This window comes from Sinohyriopsis cumingii, chromosome 7, assembly GCF_028554795.1.
Source record: "Sinohyriopsis cumingii isolate HCF-2022 chromosome 7, ASM2855479v2, whole genome shotgun sequence".
In the NCBI taxonomy this organism is placed as follows: Eukaryota; Metazoa; Mollusca; class Bivalvia; order Unionida; family Unionidae; genus Sinohyriopsis; species Sinohyriopsis cumingii.
The window spans coordinates 89,464,323-89,482,729 of NC_142967.1; the positions used below are offsets into that span (position 1 = coordinate 89,464,323).

At 34.0% G+C, this 18,407-nt stretch overlaps 1 protein-coding gene across 3 annotated transcripts in view; it reads right to left on the minus strand.

Moving 5' to 3' along the window:
- The window catches only part of LOC149795682 (transcription elongation regulator 1-like), a 92,912-nt gene that overhangs the window by 22,382 nt on the left and 52,123 nt on the right, over positions 1–18,407 (minus strand). For all 3 annotated transcript variants that reach the window (XM_089965543.1, XM_089965544.1, XM_089965542.1), the window contains 3 exons: positions 17,965–18,173; positions 12,948–13,098; positions 1,476–1,640 (listed from right to left, as the gene is read on the minus strand). In XM_089965543.1, coding sequence (XP_089821669.1) covers positions 1,476–1,640; positions 12,948–13,098; positions 17,965–18,173 — 525 coding nt within the window. The remainder of the gene's footprint in view (positions 1–1,475; positions 1,641–12,947; positions 13,099–17,964; positions 18,174–18,407) is intronic.

Below are 18,407 nucleotides of genomic sequence, written 5' to 3' on the forward strand. Positions count from 1 at the left end.
AGTGTATTACTGGGATCATCATATCTGCAATAATTTGTGTTGCTTCATTATATGAGTGTTATTATTGGGGTCATCATACCTATAATAATCTGTATTACTTTCATACTCACAACCTCACACATCCGAGACAGATGCTCTAGCCACTTGGCCACCGGAGCGATCATCATCATTTCTGCAATCATTTGCATTGCTTTCATGATAGGAGTGTATTACTGGGGTCATCATATCTGCAATCATCTGTGTTGTTTTCATGATATGAGTGCATTACTGGGGTCATATCTGCAATCATATGTATTGCTTTCATGATACGTGTGTATTACTGGGGTCATCATATCTGCAATCATTTGTATTGCTTTCATGATACGAGTGTATTACTGGGGTCATCATACCAATAATAATCTATATTACTTTCATATTCACAACCTCCCACATCCAAGACGGACGCTCTAGCCAACTAGCCACCTGTGCGATCGTCATCATATCTGCAATCATCTGTATTGCTTTCATGATATGAGTGTATTACTGGGGTAATCATATCTGCAATCATCTGTATTGCTTTCATGATACGAGTGTATTACTGGCATCATCATATCTGCAATCATATGCATTGCTTTTATGATATGAGTGTATTACTGGGTTCATTATATTTGCAATCATTTGTATTACTTTCATGATATGTGTGTATTACTGGGGTCATCATATCTGCAATCATTTGCATTGGTTTTATGATAAATGTGTATTACTGGGGTCATCAGATCTGCAATAATTTGCACTACAACAAGGCTGAATCATATAAATGGATGCAAATGTTTATGAAAACTGCAAACTTCAAATTCTTGTAGCAAAAGTATTAATGAGACCAGGGATTGAAGTCACCTCAGTGTGGTACTTGACTCTGGTTCAAAATCAAGACAATCTGGTTACAGCATATAAAATTATTCTTACCCTCTCAACTTGGAATATTCTAATGTACACCATTATTTCATGATGACAACATGTTATACCAAATGGAAGAACATCTCAACTGAGCAACTGTGGCTTTTTGCCAAAAATGCAAGACAAGAAATCTAGCCATTGACGAGTTTACACCTACTGAACTTTAGAGACACATCCCATCCATCAATCAGCCACTGACAAACTAAAACAGCATTACCACTTTTTGTCGAATATATGATTTTCACTAGAGTCATTTTTAGGACTGGTGACATCTCATTCAGATCCTTTAAAAAATACATGAAACAAAAATTATAGTGCGGCAATGTATGTCTCTTACTACATATCCTAAGTGGCGGGGATTAAGTTTGGGTTCAGAAATTTTAATAAAAGCATCGATAAAGTGTGGAATACAGCGCAGTGCTAAAATAGTTTGAGATATGGGACCATTTACAATTGAACTGGGTCCATTCTTAAGCCCTGAGGACCTTTACAAAATCTTATTAATACAATGAACCAAATGTCAACATAAAATTCCTTACCTCCTCAAGATTTTTCACATAGTCCTTGAACCAGTCTTCTCTTCTGGAGCTGCTATCTATGGCCTTGTAACGAGGGTCTGAGTCGATTTTTCGTTTGATTTCACTCCACCTTGAGTGTCGATCAATATCAGTCTCCTTCAGTAGCTGAATGAAGTCAGTTTTCAACTGCAAACAGAAAAAAAACAGAATCGTATTGAAATTGAGAATCTCAAATTTTTTTCCACCCTGAAATGAAAAATCAATTAAATAAAAGGACAAATCTGCCATCTTTGACAATCCATATTATTTTTACATTTGATCATGCCAAAGTAATCAACCTTTGATAAATTTGTCTTGACAGCAAATTTGTCCAACAAGGATCAACCATGAACACACACATTTAACTGAATGGTTAAATCAAAAAGGTATAAGGACTAGACATGTTAGTCAAACAATTTTGACACACAAATTTCTCTCAAAATTACTTGAAGAGATCAAATTTGCTAAATATTTTTGCAGCAGTGAGTATGATTTAAAAATTGTACAAGTTATGCCACACTTAGTTGTTGCAATAAGTGAACAAAGAATATTATTTTTACTAAAGAAACAGTGAAAGAGATTTATTCTACACCTAAATCCATCAAGGGCTGTTCCATTTAAACATACATGATACCCAGGGAAGGCAGCTATTTTAAATTATATGCCAGGCTACTCTGATTGCTCAAAGAGTTCATAATGAAAATGATACAGAAGTCAAAATTACAACTAGGGGTAAGTACTCCATACTGAAAGTGCCTTCCTTGTGTTCCAAGTATATTCAACTGGAACTGACCTAAGATTGATTTGGAGGTCAAATTAATCATGGCTGATCTTCCTGAAACAGAGATCGGTATTTTAATTATGATGATGAAAGAAGCAATATACACTGAAAGTTGACCACAATGAGAAAATATTTATCTGCATTGATTCTCACCAACTTGAAAACATGTTTACACTGCTGAATGAAACAAATACAATACACACTAAATAACAAATAGCATTTCAAATTAAAGTTACAGGTATCCATATGCGTTTCATACTGATATTAAAAATGTTCATACACATATAAATGACCAACTAACACATGTACAATATACTCTACATAAAGACCGATATAAATTTAAGAAAATTATGTTCTTTTTATTGATTAAACATTTTACATCAAGCCATAACTGTATAAATATTTATTTGCAATGATACTTTTAAAAATCATTATTCAATCTATAATTTCTTCAACAATTGATATTTCAATCATTTTATCATCAACAACAACAATAAAAACTAAAGACATATTTCATATAATGTCAACTAATACTGATTTATCCACATGATTAAATAAACAAACAAAAAAAGACATCCCTAAGAGAAATATGTACGATCTAACAAATTAATGGCATTGTGTAATTTTAGATCAAGAAGATAAATCACGGTTCTTGTTTCTGTTTTTAAACTTGAAAACTCTCATTCTGTACAAAAGTCTGTTCCTCTTTACAACAGTTGAAAGACAGAAAGAGACAGAAAGACAGACTCAGAGCAAGGGAGAAAGAAAAAAGTGATAGAGTAATAACAGATTGCATCAAGTATATTCAATGAAAAGGAATGAAGTATACCAATATTTGTACCATTACAGAATTACTTAACAATGTCACCATAATTTAATAATTTTAAGCAATACTGAGAACGAAGTGTGATGTCTATCAGCTTTTCCTTCTGATATTATTTTAATCAACACTTGATAATGTTTAAATTTCTACTGCGTAAGAATTAACAATAAAAATTGATGGATAACTGACAATATGCAGTGAAAATTTACGTAATGTCTTGAAAAGAGAAAAGCTGACAGAATAAATTCAAAGTGATGCATCAACCTGAATTATAAAATATTTGTCAAAACATTTCCTAAATAAACTCTGTTGCTGAGGGAATAAAAAAGGAAAATACCTGGACTGAAAAGATATTAATGTCAAACAGAGTTACAAATTAAATGTTTGTCACGTGTTTTAATGGAGCAGATTGATAACATCACTTTAATACCGTACCATGTAAAAATTTATTAAATTTCAAACTGAAGTTCTATAAGAAATATCTTGCTAAAGCACATTAAACATTTCTGAAATTATTTTCAAAATATAATACAAGAATTCTGCACACAACTTAACTTAAATTTTGATACATCTTTTGTATGTTTTGATATAATACTAAGTTTTAAATATTAAAAGAACTTCAGTAAGAAATACACTGGTCCTAAAATCTTTATTTTTTGTTAAAAATCAGCTCCTTTTCCCCACTCCTGTCATAAGTCGGATACTGATGGATTTTTCGCATTATACTTAGCCATACATACATATATCTAACTACATATGCACATACAGCTATAACTCAGAAGTTTGAAACGAAGTACCCTTGCGACTATACCGGAAGTGCTTGCACTTGAAGGCAAGTTTGTGGGTTTCGCAGCATCGAATAAGATGTGAATCCTGATATGTGATCAAGACAGCTGATGAAGAACAGATTTCAACCTCGGGACCTTAAACACGGAACTTGGAGAGCTTTCTTCTTTCCAAAATGGACATAGATCAATTAGTTAACACAATAGAATCAATTCTGCTACACATGAGACAAATTATTTTACTTTGATTCAGTGTTTACTTATCATTTCTGTTACTGGTCTAATATTAAAACTGAAATCTTGAAACGTTACAGCTTGTTCTTTGATATCTGGGAACTCAGAACTTGAATCCATCAAAGAAAATGAGATCTTACAACAGATTTTATTGACTGCATAAATTAGGTCCAGAAGATAATCTATTGTGCTACTGAAAATTCTGGCATGTTCACAGTTGGATGTAAGAAAATATATGCTAAATGGATTTTAAATGAACTGCTTTATTATTTAAGTTCAATATAACAGGATCTTTTTAAAAGATAGATAATTACGACTGAATGTTCACAAGTTATACTTTCTATCCTGATGAAGGTCTTTATTAAGACTGAATAATAACTGTGATATTATTGAACTGTTATTAATAGTCATCGACACACATTAACATGAATAAAGCAAATGTCCGATATCTCATTATCTTCAACATTCATATTTACCCTGTCAAATAAAAAGTTATTAGCTCAAGTCAACAAGCATTACAACAACGATGGCAATATACTAATAAAATGGTTTCTGATGGATTGAAAAATAATTTTATCAACATCTATTAATCAGCATAAATAATAAAGTCATTCAATTAGAACAAGTATCCAAATAAGACATTGATAAAAATCCATACTGACGCATCATTTCTGTACTATTAAAACTTCCACGAAACAGTCAATAGCACAAATTAACCTGTCTCTTCAAGGAAAATGCAATAAAAAATTCCAGACTATGGCAGACATACATATATCAACATTCATCAACAATCAGAAATATGTTTATGGAACTTGTATGTCCCACCCATGCCCAAAATAACCTAAATGCAAAACGTAATAAAAGTACAATGACAATAAGCAACACCATATGCCCCTACCACTGTCAAAGTAAGGACATGAAAACTGTTTGATACCAACTTATTTTGTTAAACCAACAAATGATGTCACAACAGATCCAAAATATTTATTTAAAGTCCATCATAGCTATAAAAGTCATATAACTGAATACATACAGCTGTCTATTACTATTGACCAAAATGGTTTTTCCATAAACTGTTTCATTAATGTGTCAGATTCAGCCATAAGAATATAGATGTAAGAATAATAACAAAATTTAATCCTTTTCAATTTGAATCAGGCACTAAACCTATCAAACAATTATTAAAGAGTATCCAGACCCTTGTTGAAAATCACAAATGGCAACAAGGAATGGTTAGATACTTACTATAGTGTACATCACAAACTTAGGCCAATTTGTCTCCAGTATTTTGGCCACCAATGAAAAGTTTCTGACAAAAAAGTTATAGCTTGTTATTTTGATTTAAATAAAGATTGTTCAACAGTATCAAACCAACATCTTTCCTCTCTCACTAAGCGAAATATGGAGTAACAACAACTGTACTGTGAACGACACATTATAAGCCCACTCCATGTTTAATAGTCCTCTATCTAGGCTACAGTAGAGTACAGTTGAGACTACTGACATATGGATCGCAGTGACCTCAATCTTTGTCAAATTATGTATTCCTGAATTAAACCATTATATTCTTATCAGAATAACCCTGACTGTGACCTCTAACCTTTAGATTCCATAATCTATCACAAGTCTGATCAATGGCTTACTCATTAAAAAAGGTTATTCTGAAAACCTGTTTCTTTAAGCCTAAATGACCCTGACCTCTGGGTCCCTAAATCAAGAAAGCCTCTTCCTTATCTTAAGACCTGAGCATTTTTGTGGTCTAGAAATAAGTTATTATCCAAAAATTGTTTCTTCTTTCATTAATAGTGACCCTGTCCTTTTGACCTCGAAATTAGTAGGCATATTTCTTGTCATCCATGAACTTGGCCAGCAACTGACATTTTGTGTAGAAACTAGTTTTCTTCTTTCAGTTAGTGATCTTGGTCTATTGACTTCAAAATTGATAGGCTTCTTCCTTATCCAAGTGAAAGGCATCCGAAAAGGGTCTAGTTCAGGTCTGAAATAATTTTATTTTGTGCGAACAAGTTTTCTTCTTTCAGTGATTGTGACCTGGATCTTTGACCTTTTGTTCCCATAAATGAAGCTTTTTCCTTACCCCAAGTGTGTACTATAAATAAAAATTGATCCAGACATGTGATGCAAAATTAATTTTATTCTGCATAAACTATTTTCATTCTTCCAAAAAGTGACCTTGAACTTTCACCTTTTCACCCAGAAATTGATTGGGTTTCTCTTTATATCATATGCAAGCATTCATAAAGTTTGGTAACTGTGGATTATGGAGAACTCTAGTTACTGTATTTATGTATATTTAATCTGTATTATTTGTTCATTTTTCTTAATGATTTTATGTTATATACATTTGTATTTAATACCTTTGTCCAAAATCAAGGTCATGGTGTACCTGACCAGTAACAATTATTTTGTAAACAACATAATACATAGCTAATATTTCTCTATGTGTCTGGGTTAATCAAATTATTATCAATGGAGGTAAACATGTTTATTTGAGTCGAGGTCAAGAATATCAGATGTCCACTTGGAAATTTCCTAAACATGTTGACAACTGTGAATGTTTTTTTAAAGGAGACAGACCTACATCCTGGCTCTATTATTGTGTCTTTGCTTTTTATTTAATGTTATTAACTTGAAGAATTACTCATTCTTGCCTTAACATCTGAAGCAGAATCAATCTTAAAGTTCTGTTCAGTTTTTCATCTGGTGAATTTATTTATTCAAATTATTTACTGGAATTACAAAGTACCCAATAATAGTCTTGCACTGAAACATTAATTTGGAATTATAGTGAATTCACACAAGAACATTTTGGATTATATTGCTGTAATACATCAAAAATATTTTAACATATCACCACATTCCAGGCCACTGGTAAATAAGCATGTTTGAGATTACAGGCACATCAACACATTCAATATTGGAATGTATTTGGAATACCACTAGAATTCATTTGGAACTTCATACATTTGGATTTGCAATATAATTATTAGGACTATTTGGGATTTAATTCGCAATACAGTTAAGTTCTTCTTTAAATTTTCACTTTGTATTCTAGGGAAATAAATTTTTTGAATTTTAACAAACCATTCTGGTTTTCGCTCTTTTCTGTTACTTAGTTGAAGACCACAGAGTTCTAGCATGTAGGAAACCTTTTTTCTTCCGTCGGTCAAAGTGATCTTGATCTTTGGTCTTTTGATCCCAGGATCTACAAGAACCTCCATACTCCATATGCAAGCCATTTACGTAGTTTGGTAACTAATAATGGTAAACAACTGAAACTATTGTCTTGAAACAAAATTGGCAACAGGCAGAGAGACGGATAGACAGCATCATAACATAATATGTTCTTCCTGATGGTGAGCATATAAAAATAAGAATCTCAGACCTGCCAACTTGAACAAGACACTCTTTTAATGTAAGTTAGACCAATTTTCAGTACGGTGTAATAAAATATCATGTACTGCCAATATCAAATTGGAAAACATGCATTAAAAAAGTTAAGAAGTTCTATTTGAGACTGATGCAACGATGGTAAACATTATTGTCCAATTAAAAAGCTTGTAAAGTACAAAAGTACACTTAGACCTTAATTGTCTCCAAAACAGTTTCACCATCTCCCACAATGAGATGTGTTCATATCAACAATAGTCCAATAAACTCATTTGCTGTCCTTCCTGCTATTTCCACCTATAAATAAGAATATTAATTCTTATTCTTTTGTACTAATAATACTTTTTAAGAGGCTCTTCTTCCCTTTTGTCTTGAACACGAAAATGATATAAGTAACAGCTTCATCATGCAGATGTTTTGCATTAAAAAAAATATGTGCAGTTTAAAGCATCCAAGGTAATCCTGTAAACTCAACTTGGTTACCTGACCGACTCCATTCAATCAAAAATATAACCCGGATCCAAATCAAACAGATGAGCCAGTATTCAACAATCACACTATTGTAATTTTTGCTTTTATTGTGCAAGTCTGTATTTTAAGGGTTGTTTTCATAAGACTTACAGTCAAATCGTACAGGTTGGCAGGTCTGAAATCTTTGCATGTCATAAGACTTACAGTCAAATCGTACATGTTGGCAAGTCTGAAATCTTTGCATGTCATAAGACTTACAGTCAAATCGTACAGGTTGGCAGGTCTGAAATCTTTGCATGTCAAAAGACTTAGTCAAATCGTACAGGTTGGCAGGTCTGAAATCTTTGCATGTCAAAAGACTTACAGTCAAATCGTACAGGTTGGCAGGTCTGAAATCTTTGCATGTCATAAGACTTACAGTCAAACTGTACAGGTTGGCAGGTCTGAAATCTTTGCATGTCATAAGACTTACAGTCAAATCGTACAGGTTGGCAGGTCTGAAATCTTTGCATGTCATAAGACTTACAGTCAAATCGTACAGGTTGGCAGGTCTGAAATCTTTGCATGTCAAAAGACTTAGTCAAATCGTACAGGTTGGCAGGTCTGAAATCTTTGCATGTCATAAGACTTACAGTCAAATCATACAGGTTGGCAGGTCTGAAATCTTTGCATGTCAATAAGATAAAGAATTTAGAAGATAATCTTTACCCAGATAAAAGCATACAATCTCAGTACTGAACTATCTCTTCTTCTGAACTGTTATAATGCATGAAAATTTCCTCCCAATGCAAACTTGCTAGAATGAATGAAAATTTTGATAAATATGTTATATAAACCATTTATTAACTGTTCAATTTGCAAAAGAAACGTGTCCTGATAAATGAAAGTGAACAAAACATCAAAGAGCTGAAATAAATGGATTGAGGGAAATGATTCAAAAGACTGAGGAAATTTTAAACATAAAAATCTTCTGGTAATGATACATTCCAAAAATCTGAACTTGTATTTAAAAAGCAGCAAACGATTATGTTATATTTATTAAAGAACTTAATTTTCAATTTACTTCTACGCTGGCATAAAAGATGTTCCAATAAAATTGGCATGGGCTTCTTAAAAAGCCAGTTTTAAATTCTCATAACCACTCAGGCAAATAATTCAGAATTTCTCATAACTTACTGCATCAAATGTTCTTGGGATGCATATGTTGTACTGCCCTTCTATGACACCATGTAGGATTTAATGAAATAACCTTGTGATTCCTAAGGCAATATTACACTCTAAACAAAACGTGACGATCTAGGCTTTCACTTTTCTGGTCAAAAATACTTAAGATCCAATCAACAAAATTTGAAACTGAGTCATCAAAAGATGGGTCCCGGTTTCCTTTATAAATCTTGTCTTTTTTCTTCTTTTTTTTAAAGTTAACAACACAGAACAAAATAAAATATAATGTAAAATATAGCATACTAAGTCTAGAATATAATGCACTTGATTCATGAAACAATTTTATTTAAATAAAAGAACAGTTTAATGATGGGCATATGACACAAGAAAAGAAAAATCCTTCAAGTAACAATTACTAAATATCTGATTCCATCAAGCAACACCTCTGAAACAGAATATATTATTATGTGGTGAAGGTATGGAAATTGAGAGAATATTCATGACACTATGATAGCAATGACAGTGACATCAGCAACACAATGTTTCTTTATATTCTGTGAATTTTCATTACTCTTAACAATACAAAATGCAACATTCAAAGTCAGCTGTTTCCCATATGTCATATATCACAGCTGTTTCCCGTATGTCATACATCACAGCTGTTTCCCATATGTCATACATCACAGCTGTTTCCCATATATCATACATCACAGCTGTTTCCCATATGTCATATACATCACATCTGAATTTAAGCACGACATCAACTAGAATTATGATAGCTTGGGTTGGTTAAGTAAGTTTTTAATTACACTATTTCTTTCACATATATTTAAAAAAATGTCACTCAAGATCACTTTAAACATGCTGATCTACCTGATTCCCAGTAGTTCACTTTAATGTCAGCCTTTCTGAATGGTCAACCTATGATTCACAGATATAGGGACAATGACCCTTTGATAATGCCAAGTAAGACTTTGTTGGTATAATATTGCAGTGACTGAGCCAGGTTTGACAAAATAAAGGGGGTAAATTGTCACACTTAATTTTGGAAAAGCACACAATAGTGTGATCATAATTGGCCAACCTCATAAAAAAATGATTTATCATTTAAACATTCTATTTTACATGTTATCTGCACACAAAAAACAAACAAATTGCCATTTTACTTCAGGATTTTTCCCTTTAATGATAACCACACTTTAGCAGCATGGAAGAAGTCAAAGTCTACAACATTCTGTCTTGGTAAAGTTTCAGCTTCTAATCAGTTTCTTGTAAGGGTGATTTTTTTCTTCTTCATATTTGTTCAATGGTTTTGAAATCCAAACTTCATTAGAAGGTTCCCTTTTTGTTTGACTCTCATCTTGATTTTGTGTGGGTTTTACTGTTGAATTAAATTTGTGTAAGGTACTGTACTCTCGTGCAAGCCAGTAAGTGAATGTCATTACCAATTGCTGACATGTTCTTATTCCATGTTGCAAGGTAAAGTTCTCAAGACATCAATCAGAATAACTACATCTGCATGTACATACAATGTCACAACATTAAAATTGAAACTACTTTGTACAATGTCTTTATCCAGAGATTACCAAAGATAAATGGTTCACTTGGTTTTGTTATTCTGTTCCAAGGTAATTAGTTTAAAGTGTCTTGTTCAGAGTCACACTATGTTACCAGACTGATATGATGGGAAGATTCTAACCAGCTGATCCCAAGATGGCCTGCTTAACAGAGCCATCATGGTTCCTGCCTATATTAGTCACACTGTACAACATGCACAAAGTGTGGGCTGGATCTGTTTTGTGTCCCATAGCCCCCATTCTATCTTGGACAATGTTCTTACCACAGTTATAAAGCAAGACATGACTCCTACAGAGTGATTTATTTCTAAAAGTTTATTCTGTTCCATTTGTGGATTGCACTGAGAGCTCAAACGTTATGCTCGTTTATATTATGCATATCACATGTAAATGGATGAATTCACAAAATTTGTGATAATTATTTTCACACTACACCATGCAGAAATGTCTTCTATATTTCAGTGTTCCACCAAGAATGAAAATGCAGCCTAAATTTAATGCCGTTTTCTGCTAAGACGAGAATGCCTTCAAAGTGGTAATTACAGAAAAGTGTAAAAGTCCACATCAAAATTGCACATTGCGAGTTTTCTTTAAAGTTAAAAAAGAAATGATTCATAAATGATGTACATTTGTTGAAATATGAATATTTTGGTGGTTATTCAAAATATGACATTTTCATACAAACTTAAATCATTCGTTATCCCCCTGACAAAACTGGGCCCTATGGTGTAGTTTTATGCCTGGATTATTTCTCCAATTATTTTTTTTTAATTGTGTCTTGAAAAATCACAAAAGCTATCAAACATTTATTTTGCAGTACAAAAGAGTAAAAATGAATTGACTCTTTAACAGATGGATATCAATATGCCTTCTGAATGCAGATTTCTCCTGATGTATCTGCCTCCCCACCAAACTAGAGTCCCAAACTCAAGGCTGTCCAACATGAAAACAACTGACTTTGGACTGGTTGCTGACTAGTTTTAAAGTAGCAGCATCCAACTGGATGCCCCTGAAATAGCCTCAGAATAGGTGACAACTTCTTCAGTAAACACTTGCTTGTTGTAAAGAACACACATAGAAATGAAATTACTTGATACAAAAAGAAACTTACAACAATCATGTATATTCAAAGTAACTCATGACAATACCCTTCTTTTAATACAAACAAAACTGATATGCAGTGTTTTTCACCAGATATTCATGAAAGAGGCCCAATAAGATAAGCACGTGGTGCCTTTTGCACTTTCAGGAGACCTTGCCGATTATTTATTACAAGGATTTTTAATAGGACTTGGCAACTATTCCCTTCCAAAAATTTGAATAAAGAATGCCTGTGATGTAAACAAGTTTCCAATAGATTTAAACAACCTGACATACATTGCACAGCAGAATTTTTAAGTTAGCACCACCCATATGAATGTACAAATTTTCATTCAGCAAAGACTGAATTAGTAACTAGTTCAGTCTCAATAATTGTGGGTGGATTTTGCTAAATTCCTTAGTTAGGACCTTTGTCTAATCATTACCTACTCTGATAAAATTTAATACATCATACTGTGACAGTTACCTCCACAGAGAGAAAATTTTCCAACCACTGGACAATGATTTGCAAACGAGAAAATCTGTAAAGACGAAATGCTAACATTCATTTAGGCAATTGTAGACCTCATCAGCTGAAATATCAACCTGATACTGGTATCAGATGATGACAGAAGTCTATTTACATTAATTTTAATTTAAACGTTTTATGGAATTGCCTAATGATGAGAAACTTGCCCCATCACCCACATCATACAATTTTATGGAATTGCCTAATAGTCAGGACATACAAGATGGCCAGTAACACAGGCAGATTTTATGTGCACCATTTCAAATTTAATGCCAAGAAAAGCTACATGAGTGCAGCCTGAAGAAAACACTCAAGAAGCTTGCAAAATTATATTTAATTACTACAGAAAGGATCTGCTTCCCTTATCAGTTAAACAGCATAAATGATTTGTCTTCAATTATAAATATTATCACTATCATCATGTGGAAAATCTGAAACTACTACCTTATTTATATTGAACTTGAAAGAAAGAAACTTTAAAATAACTATTGTGACCCATTTTGAGGCCAAAAAAGGTGTCCAGAAGAGATACTGCTAAAGATATATAAACCTTTGAGATTGATTTCTTGTTACCACAAACCTCTACTTCTCCAAATACATACCTTTTCCTTTTGCTGGGATTTCTCTTCTTTCTCCTTACGTCTTACTTCTGCAACAAAGTCGCTGAAAAGATTTTCACGCTCCCTCATTTTTTCAATTCCTTTGAATTTCTCATCTTTCCCATACTTGCTGGCAAAATCACTAAAGGATGACCTGGAAAGGAAGATCACAGCACTATAGCATTCCTGATGTATCACTACTGATGCAAAATAGAACAGAAATGAAAATGCGAACACTTTTCAGCCCTACCATGAACATTTATTTTGGACTTGCTATGCAATCTGTTTTATTAAAGGAAAATTAGGTCACCTAGTCCTCAAACCAATTAAAATAAATACCTAATTCTAATTAACAATTTTTATTTAGCAAAATGTGCTTCAATAATTACTTACCCCATTAGAATACATTAGGAATGCGTCAACTGTCTCACAAATCCAGCCTTCCCAAACTAAATTAAAGTACATCTTTCAGTTAAACATGCTAGGAAATTCTTCAGGTGGATGTTAGATGAGAGAGGTATCATTTTGCAAAGAACGACTGATGCCAAATTTCCACTCATGCAAATCCAGTACAAGCTGAGTAACCATTTCAATGCTGCTGATTTGCCTCTGAAGCTAACCTGCCGACATAGGTCTCACCAGGTTAAACTGAATCATTTGAGATACAACATCTCTGAGGTAAAATCTAGAGAAAAGAGTCACTGACCTCTATCCAATGCAGAGGAGCCAACCTTCACGAGTCCGTCTCAGTATGGTGGTTGATTTTTTTTCAGCAAGTTTGACCAGTTTTCAGTAAAGTATAACAAAATACCATAAACTGCTATTATAAAGTTGCAGAACATATTCAGAAGTTCATTATTTGACAGTAAACATTATGTTAAACTGAAACATTTGTAAAGTACGTGTAGACCTTATTTACCATTAGTATAGCTGCACAAACTTCAGTTTCAAAAACTATACAGCTCATTGGTTTGTTGCTATCTCTTAACATGAAGTAAAAAGGATAAAAATCTTTCCCAAGGTTGACAGAGTTGGAAGTGAATCTATTCACGATGACACCACTTTAGAAAATTTCAAACCAAAAGGCAGAGATCTGGGGACTTTGTTTTCCCCTTCCTTCTAATGTAAATGATGTTAGTCAAGTGGTCAGACAGAATAAAAATGCCACAAGGTCTCCTACTAAGATGGAAAGGCAGTTGCTATCACCGTCATCTCCAGGAGAATGACACGTAACTATTACTCCTGGTGGGGACAAATCCAGCCAACTTCTTGAACTAAGGGTAGGAGGTGGGCACCCTTGACAGAATCTGATGAGATCGCATTTCTGACATATGATCCTGCAATAGAACGCCCACCAAGTGAGGTTCTTTCATTTGCTGCAATAGAACCTCATCTATCCCAAATTTGATCTGTGGACTAGTTACATTTGCAACTGGGATAGAAGAATCATCTCTGGTGGTCTCAACACAATCTAGAGAGACATGACCATACTTGGGTGGTTATTTAAAATGATGACTGGTCCTTCTTGACTAACTGATCAACTATGCATCCAATGATGGAGTGGGTGGAGATGGATGAAAGACTGTTGGCAAAAAGCTGGAAAACTTCTTCAACAGCCAAGTGGATAGTTGAATCTTCCTAATGATGATTGGATTAGTCATGGAAGATTGTCCTTGAAAGCTTGAATCTACAAACAATGAATATGGGTGATCGAGATCCTCAGTGTGATACAAAATGTTGGGGCACAGTTATCTTGCAACACCGAGTGCATGTAAAGAATTAATTATGACTGGTACAGAGCATCTGGAAATGAAGCATCATTGTATTCCTAAAAGCAAAGTTTTGAAGTCTGTGGCAACATGGGCAAGCACTGTTTGACAAGCTTGTGATGACCTGGATTGCCAAAACTTATTTTCAGAAGGAAAGCTTTCCACCTTCTGGGATTCAGCTAACAGGAATATGTCAGCTAAGGCAGCAAAAATACTAATGGCATTTGATTGATTGTTTATTACCTCTCTCATTTGCCCTAGGAAGTTGTTAGGCTTAGAGGGATGTCCCTACATCCTCAGAGCAACTATTCCTGACACTTCTAATTATATAATGGAAAACAATGGCATAAACTGGTGAAATAAAAACTGTGTATGAAATGGACACTAACAATAACAAAAAAAGATAACAGGATGCTGAACTATGTATGAATGGACAATAATAACAACAAAAATGCCAATGGAAATAATGACCTTACAACATTAATAACAACTTTCTGAAGAACTCATAACAAGGTCATGTACTGGGTTGAACTGAAAGTACTATGATCCTGGGCAGGCAATTAAAATGGTGCCAACAAAGAAAACTGAAGTGTCAAATATTCATCTACAATGAACAGAGGAGCAAACAATGGAGTATACTTCCATGGTGATAGTGATTTGGATTTTTAACATAGCTTTTAAAAAATTTCAGTCCTATTGCAACGACGTCTGCATTGTGGCAGTTTATAGTGATGTCTAGCACTGAGGCATCATGCCACAGATGTAAAATCATGTTCATATTATCCTGACACCAAGCTGACCAGTCTTAACACGAACCTCTTAATGCTGAGCACCAAGAGAGGAAACCTTTCGTGCCATTTTTATAAGTCTTTGGTATGACTCGGCTAGTGTTGGAACCTGTGATCTCCTGCATCCAAGGCAGATGCTCTAACCATTAGGCCCCATGGTGTGAGGTAACTCCAAAGAATCACTAAAATGATGAAAAGTTATTTTATTTAATGTCTGTAAAGTTCACTTTGGCCTCAATTCCAGTTCAGTTTCTGAAAATGCAGTTTCAAACCCCATGGAGGTCAATTACTTCTTGCTACATTTACATTTTTTAATTCATATGGTGTCAACACCCATCTCTCCTGCCACAAGCAATATTCAAATCACCATGTTATTGTGTCCAACAGAAGAAACTGTAACCTTCCCAATCACAGATGGACTTTTAAAGAGGCTGATTGTCTCCTTCACCTTCAACATGTTTTCATTTGCCAGACATTTTCATAAAATGCAAAAGCTTTAACATGCAAGCAATTCACATAAATGGGCTACTTCAATCATCAGATTCCACAATAAAAATTAAAATTTGGTTCCGTAATCAAATCCACCAAGTCAAAGACCTTGAACCAAATCAAGAAAAACTAATATCTGGATTTGATAGCAATAATCACCTTTTCATTTTTTCCTTCTACTGATAAAGTCCTTGATTTATGGGTTGTTAAGGTAAAGTCATAAGAGTGGGGAAGAAAATGGATAATCATGAGGTAAAAATTTATCTCTGTTAAGGTAAAGTCATAAGAGTGGGGAAGAAAATGGATAATCATGAGGTAAAAATTTATCTCTGATGTAAATACCTTATGTTTCTTGTATTCATGTGTCTGACCTATAAAAATGGGTACATAAAAATACTTGATGGAAAAGTGACTCCTATTATGGCTTAGCCTGATTTTTATTCACCTGGAAAATAATCAATGGAGATTACTGGACAATATCTTGATGATCAGGAGTGGTCAAGGTATGTGGTCTTAACTAAGCAGGAACTACTTTTTTTATTTTCTATTAAACTTACCATGACCCTAATTTGTTAGCATCCTAAGAGGAAGCTATTATTGAAGTCTGGTTATGAAATTTACTCAAGAAAAGAAATTACTCTGCAAAACATGGTTTTTCTTCTTCCGGCCACAATGAACCTGACCTTTGACCTCCAAATCAATAGGCCTCTTCCATACCTAAAGTGTAAGGCCTCCACAATCTTTGTGTTGACCTAGAGCTATTATGTAACAAAAAATGTCTTCTTTCAATGAATTACCATAACCTTAAACATTTGTGACCCATAAAGCAATAAGCTTCTTACATACCCTAAAGTGCAAACCATTCTGAAAGTCTGGTCTGGCCTATGATATAATGTTGTGGTGTGGATCCCATTATTATTCATTCAATGAAAGTGACTATAACCTTTCTTCTTTCTATAGTGACCCTGACCAAAAAATCAAATGCCTTTACCTCATTCCAAGTGCAAGCCAATGATAACGTTTGGTCCATATCAGTGAAGCAGAACTAATGTTACGGTATGGAAACCATTCTTTTTTGGTTTCCCATGTCCACTAAATCTAATACGAAACCTGCATCCAAAATTAATACATAAAAGTCATTTATCTGGATCTGACCACAACCATCATCTTTCTGTGATTTCTGTTTATATTCCCTATGTCTGTATTTCCTGAACAAAAGTGTAATCCATCCACAAAGTTTGTAACTGTAGATGATGGAGAAATTGATGTGCAGATATGAAATTGGTATCGATGGACAGACGGACAACAAAACAGACTCCACCTGATGTTAAGAACTTAAACACTGACAGAAAGATATACACATGAATGACAGTGATTATCATGTTAAGAACTTAAACACTGACAGACAGATATACACATGAATGACAGTGATTATCATGTTAAGAACTTAAACACTGACAGACAGATATACACATGAATGACAGTGATTATCATGTTAAGAACTTAAACACTGACAGACAGATATACACATGAATGACAGTGATTATCATGTTAAGAACTTAAACACTGACAGACAGATATACACATGAATGACCGTGATTATCATGTTAAGAACTTAAACACTGACAGACAGATATACACATGAATGACAGTGATTATCATGTTAAGAACTTAAACACTGACAGACAGATATACACATGAATGACAGTGATTATCATGTTAAGAACTTAAACACTGACAGACAGATATACACCGTGATTATCATGTTAAGAACTTAAACACTGACAGACAGATATACACATGAATGACCGTGATTATCATGTTAAGAACTTAAACACCGACAGACAGACACACAAATGACAGTGATTATCATGTTAAGCTCCTGCAAGCACAACAAAATTTGATTTTTTGTTTGTTTTCATCCCCTGGAACTTTAATGCTTGAGACTGACCCTAAATTACAGAGAAGACTTACTTTCCATGCAGTTTAGCCTCCTCCAATAGCTGCCGGAAAGCATCCTTTTTTTCCCGTAGTCTCCTGTGCTTCTCTCGTCGCTCTTCCTCTGCTCTCTCCTTCACGTACTGCTCAAAGACCTGTTTCCTCTCCTTGGATGTCAGCAGGAGGTAGCGGGGATCAAACACGATCTTGTGCAACTCCTTCTCCCATGTTGAAAATGCTGAAACCTGAAATATCGGCAACTACTATGACAATTCTTCTGTGGAATGAATCAGTATTTTTAAACAATTCTGAGGAAAAAACTAGGTTACTGGGCTCCAGTTCTTAAGTAGAAAACACAGCCATCCTAAGATACATTCACACAGCAACTAAGAAGGCAACAAGGTAAATACAAATTTAGATACATGATACATCCTTGTCCCAAGCTGCCCCCATGCAAAAGATATATCAAAATGTAACAG